This window comes from Falco peregrinus, chromosome 6, assembly GCF_023634155.1.
Source record: "Falco peregrinus isolate bFalPer1 chromosome 6, bFalPer1.pri, whole genome shotgun sequence".
NCBI lineage: Eukaryota > Metazoa > Chordata > Aves > Falconiformes > Falconidae > Falco > Falco peregrinus.
The window spans coordinates 14,520,001-14,525,000 of NC_073726.1; the positions used below are offsets into that span (position 1 = coordinate 14,520,001).

Sequence of the window (5,000 nt, forward strand, 5' to 3'; positions counted from 1 at the left end):
CAGCATTGCCATTCATTTGTTTAAGAATAACAAATTGTTTATTTGTGTCTCCTGTAAGTCATTTCAGAAATTTCCTAAGTACCTAGACTCTCTTTACGTTTACTTTTTTACTGCCACAGAGTCCACTGCACTTCCAATCTTTCAAAGTGGGTTTCCTTTTAATATCTGTAAAACTATCACAGAAAGATATTCTCTCTAGTTTCAGTCTCAAGGCAATGATTTGGACACTTATAGGTGTACTTTGTTTAGTGTCACCTATGGTGTAGATTGGATAGATTTTGTAAAAGATAGCATTACTTTTAAAGAAACATACAATTTGACAAGCTATTGCATTTTACCTTCATTTTATTGCCATATTTTTCATCACACTCATTGTTTTCCAACTGTCACTAAATTGTTCATTTTCTTAGTCTGCTACATTTGTAGACCTATTTACTGTTTATAAAGCAATATGCACTTACAGGTTTTGGAGATGGCTTGGGCTCCGAGGGTCGCATGTGCAAGTGGGTCATCATTGCTTGAAGACGTTCGCGTTCTTTAGAAAGCTGTTAAGAAAGAGTGAGATCAGAGGCATTTTAGAAATGACTGATACAGCTATTTTACTGCCGTGATACATCTTATCATTGAGCTTGTCTCAGTGTAATGATTCCTGCATATAAAAGTCTATGTCAGTAGAAACTTATCTGAGAGGAAATGCAACTTTGGACATGGAAAGAAAGAAGAAAAAAAAAAAAAACCCCAAAAAACTTTTATAGCCTTTCATATGTTAAAAGGTCAGAGAAAACAAATAACACTTCATCTTTTTGTCAATAAGAGAATTGAGGTCACAGTTGCCTCGACAGTAACAAGTTACTAAGACCATAAATTAGAAGGCCCATAGTGTCTCTTTAAAGTCCTGTGGACACTGTTAGCAATGGACTAGTGCCAACAGCTGTGAAGGGGTGAAGGGTCCTCAAAGCACAGTGCCTGCCAGGATTGTCTACACACTTCATCCTTTCCCACTGAGGTCCAGTTAGTGCCCCCTGCAATCTGCCATCATCAATCTAATTCAATAGAGTGACAGAGCCCAGGCAGTGTGAAACGCTGAACTCTGCCACCGAGTCGGCATCGACACTGCACTGGGTCTCATTACAACTGATGGACCTTACTTCACTAGCAGTCAGACAAAGCAAAAAATGGCATAATTGGTCACACTGCAAGCTAAATCTTCACTTGGACTGTTACATTACAGCCTAGCCTTTGTAAATGGTAAACAGTTCTCAGGCAGCCCTTAAACTGCTTTGAGAAAACATCATGTTCCTGAAACCTCTACTTTTTCCTAACCGATACCATTTTCTGATCATACGCTACATAAATATTTGTAGTTTCAGGCTCAAATTACCAAACTAAAAAAAAAAAAAGAAAGAGGAGAAAGTGTTTGAAATATGTAACTTGTTGATAAAAAACATCAGAACATAAAAGAGGAAAATGTATCTTACAGCATGAAAAGAATAATATTTTTTTCAAAAGCCAGGTTGCAAGAAGAAATGCTCAAAATTGTATTCAAGTAATAGGACTCTGGATATCTACAACACAATTACAATATCAATTGCAACAAGAATCACTTCGTGTTTAATGCTGCCATTTTCCAGAGAGTTCTGTAATGCTTTCTTGCATAAATTCAGCTCAAGAGTCACGCCTGTAGACAGACTGGACTGAGGAAAACAACTTGTAAGTGATTTTAAGAAAAGGAAACTACCTGTATTTACTGCAGATATTTTGGGTGTCCTGGATGTAATTTTAATTATAGAACATCTTAATAAAAGAACATTTAAGGCAGGGGGGTGGAAAAAAGCTTTCTTCTTAGGCTTCGTATTATGTGTGTGACACTTCACAGACATGCTATTTGCCATGACGTAAATTCCTAACAAACAAGTTAAACTAACACTATCCTGTAAATCTTGTAAAAGAAACTGCAGCTTTGCCTGGATTTATAAAGCTTTCATTTTAAGGGAAATGACAATAAATGCCATTATTGTACACTCCTCTCATCGCTTTGGGTTTCCAGTATTAAAATACAAAAGACCCAAAGAGGTTGCCTTGGCTGAAAGACGAACAAGTATTCTTGGATGAATGAGAACAGTGAGACAATATGCCAAAAGGCAAGAAAGCTGAAAGGTGTTGATCCTTCTTTCTCCACATATGGCAACAAATGCAGAAAAAAATCTCAGTCCCTTGCTGAGCCCCTTGAGCATCTCTGAATGGTCCCAAGAAGGGACAGGACCCCCGAGAAATGCCCTCCTATGACTCCCGTACAGGCTAGAGGGGGTGGCAGGGTGTAAGTGTCCTGCACAGTCATTCTGGGGTGCCAAGGCTTGCGCCTCGGTAGCCTGGGAAGTGTAGTCTAAATACTGGGAGTCCCCAGGGGTACTCGGCACTCCTAGCGCAAGCTGGAGGGAGCACTCACATACACACAGTGACCTGTAATGGTTAGAGCCTGAACAGGGAAACAGGGAACCCGAGTCCTGCGGTCCCAGACATGGGACTCCCTGGGGACCCCCAGAGTGGGGCTGACATTACGCCTTCCCCTGGCAGAAAAATGCCCACCATCAGGCTGGGAGTCATTTTGGGTGGAGATACATTCTGCTACTCCTTTGTCCTGCAGAATGGCATAGACAAGCACCAGGTCAGACAGGGAAGAAGAAAGAGGGGTCCTGACCCAGCATTTCAAGAAGTGAAGATGGCTTGGATCCAGTCTCTGCTCCAGGGACTGCATTTTTCATTTGTGATGAATGGCATTAGGGTCTTAGTTCAAGCAAAATACTGTAGACAATGCTGATGTTAGATAATTATTGCATAATTTATAATGTGAAAAATCTTTTAAGTAAAAAAACCCACTTGTTCATGAATATCAACAAATTTCATGCAAGAAACATATGTCTTTAAGCTAGAGACACTAACGCAAATGTTTTTAATTTAGTTTAGGTTAATAGTAAGTAAGTAATAAGATATTACATCCATGTAACAAACCTGTATTTCTAACTGCTGAACCACTTGCATTTGCACCCGACACTGAGCAGTGCTTCTGTCATCCAATGCATGTTCATTGTTAAGGTGCCTAGAGAAGAAAGAAAACACTAGTAAGACAGTGTTAAGATGAGGAAAATTTATTTATGAGTCCTTTTTTCTCTCCTGTGTGTATGGCTTCCATTAGTTTTAATAGGAGTTATGCAAAAAAGACCTAGTCAGAGTATGCCTTACCTACAACAAAATAACAAAACTGATTTAATTATTTCTACAAGCTTTCTCGGTGATGACTGTCAGATACCCAGTTCCTGTCTCCCAGGTCACATATGCCATCTAAAGGCCAATGTAACAGGTTATCAATATTTGGTAGAGTGACTGAACTGATTTCTACTCCCTGTTGCTGGTGCAGATGAACAGAATCTACTTACAAATGAGTCTTCAGAAGACAGAATCGCTTTTAGGCTGCATGAACTACTGTGAATTGATGTAGACTTTGTTACGATTTCTCTGTCTGCTCTTCTTTACTCATTAAGCAAAATCAACGACAGAACATCCATTCTCCCTTCCCCAAAACAGAGCTGTAGGGGAACATCACCGATTTTCACTGTAGTTTTCAGAAGTAGCCTCTGAAGAGGATGGCAGTGATCAGGCTCCCCACTCCGAGGAAGAGTGTGCAAGGTGAAGGCAGGGGAAGGAACAGGTACACATTTTACACACACAGCAAGACTCCTGGGAGGCATCCAGGCTATGCATGACGGTTCAGCAAAAAAACCCCACACTCTGCAACAGGCAAAGAGGACCTCGATGAGGGGCTCTCCGTAGCTAAAGTACAACCCAGACCCAAGTGTCTGTCCCCCCGTATTTCAACTGAATGCAACTCTACAAAGCTCATTTAATACTGCTTTTTGAAGGACCCTCAGTTTATTCTCTCTCTCTTTTAGGATCAAAAAAGTCACTTTTGGAGCTTTAACAGTGGGTTTGCTGCTCCACTGAGAAGAAAACATAAGTATCTGGCTAAAGAAGAAATGGGAGCAAAGGAGTTTTGCCTTTGAATGTGGATTTACTGGCTATTTCCACTGTAGGCATGAGGGGTAAGCTTTGCAGGGACTACAGTCAGAGACGGTCTCACAGGTACAGGAACTAAGTTATCTGTACTATGGAGGAAATATATCTTCTCCTTTTTTTTTTTTTTGTTTTTTTTTTTTTGTTTTAGCAGAATCAATCAGAGAACTATGCAGTTATTTGACGGGTAATCTGCGGGGGAAATGTGTTCATCAGGAACAGTGGAAAAATAGAGGGGACAGCATCTAGCTTTTACTAAAATTTGTCTCTTTTTATTTAAATCATGACTTCACAGTTTTAAGAGCCAGTGATAGGGCTTGCAGGTGACCAAAATACAACAGGTTCTGCTTTGCAAAAAGCATGGCTGGGGACGAGACATAAGTAATTATGAAAGATTTTGTTCATTCTTTTAATACAAAATTGTTTAAGAGTATACATGTAACTTCCTTTGTAGTTTATTCTAAGTTACACCAAGGACACCACATTCCCTCTATCTGAGTCATAAACCCTGTAATTTATTTATTTTCAAAGGAACTGACTTCATTCTCTCTGATGATGTAAAAATGCACAATCAGTTTAAAAACTAGGTAATTGTTCAGAATGTACCATTCACTTGTTTTCTAAAATTTTGATTCAAAAAAATTTTACTTCCTTAAATTACACAAGCATGAGAGTGTGTGGTCTGTTAATGCAATGGTTTCATGTTTTCAGTTAACTGAGGACAAAATTGCCAGAAAAAAGACTGCAAACAGATTTTACCTCTGCATCCTCACTGCTATCACCAGTACACACCACTGTGTTTCCATGTGCATGTATGCTCACCTATGTATGCACACAGGTATACATGTATAAGACATGGCAGCAAGCAATGGTATAGATATACAAGATCTCGTGGCCCGAGTTGAGGTTACTGCCTGCCTACTCTTGATTGT

At 39.6% G+C, this 5,000-nt stretch overlaps 1 protein-coding gene across 12 annotated transcripts in view; it reads right to left on the reverse strand.

Annotated features, from left to right (window-relative positions):
- The window catches only part of FOXP2 (forkhead box P2), a 445,011-nt gene that overhangs the window by 42,364 nt on the left and 397,647 nt on the right, over positions 1-5,000 (reverse strand). For all 12 annotated transcript variants that reach the window (XM_055807415.1, XM_055807412.1, XM_055807411.1 and 9 more), the window contains 2 exons: positions 3,010-3,097; positions 462-545 (listed from right to left, as the gene is read on the reverse strand). In XM_055807415.1, coding sequence (XP_055663390.1) covers positions 462-545; positions 3,010-3,097 — 172 coding nt within the window. The remainder of the gene's footprint in view (positions 1-461; positions 546-3,009; positions 3,098-5,000) is intronic.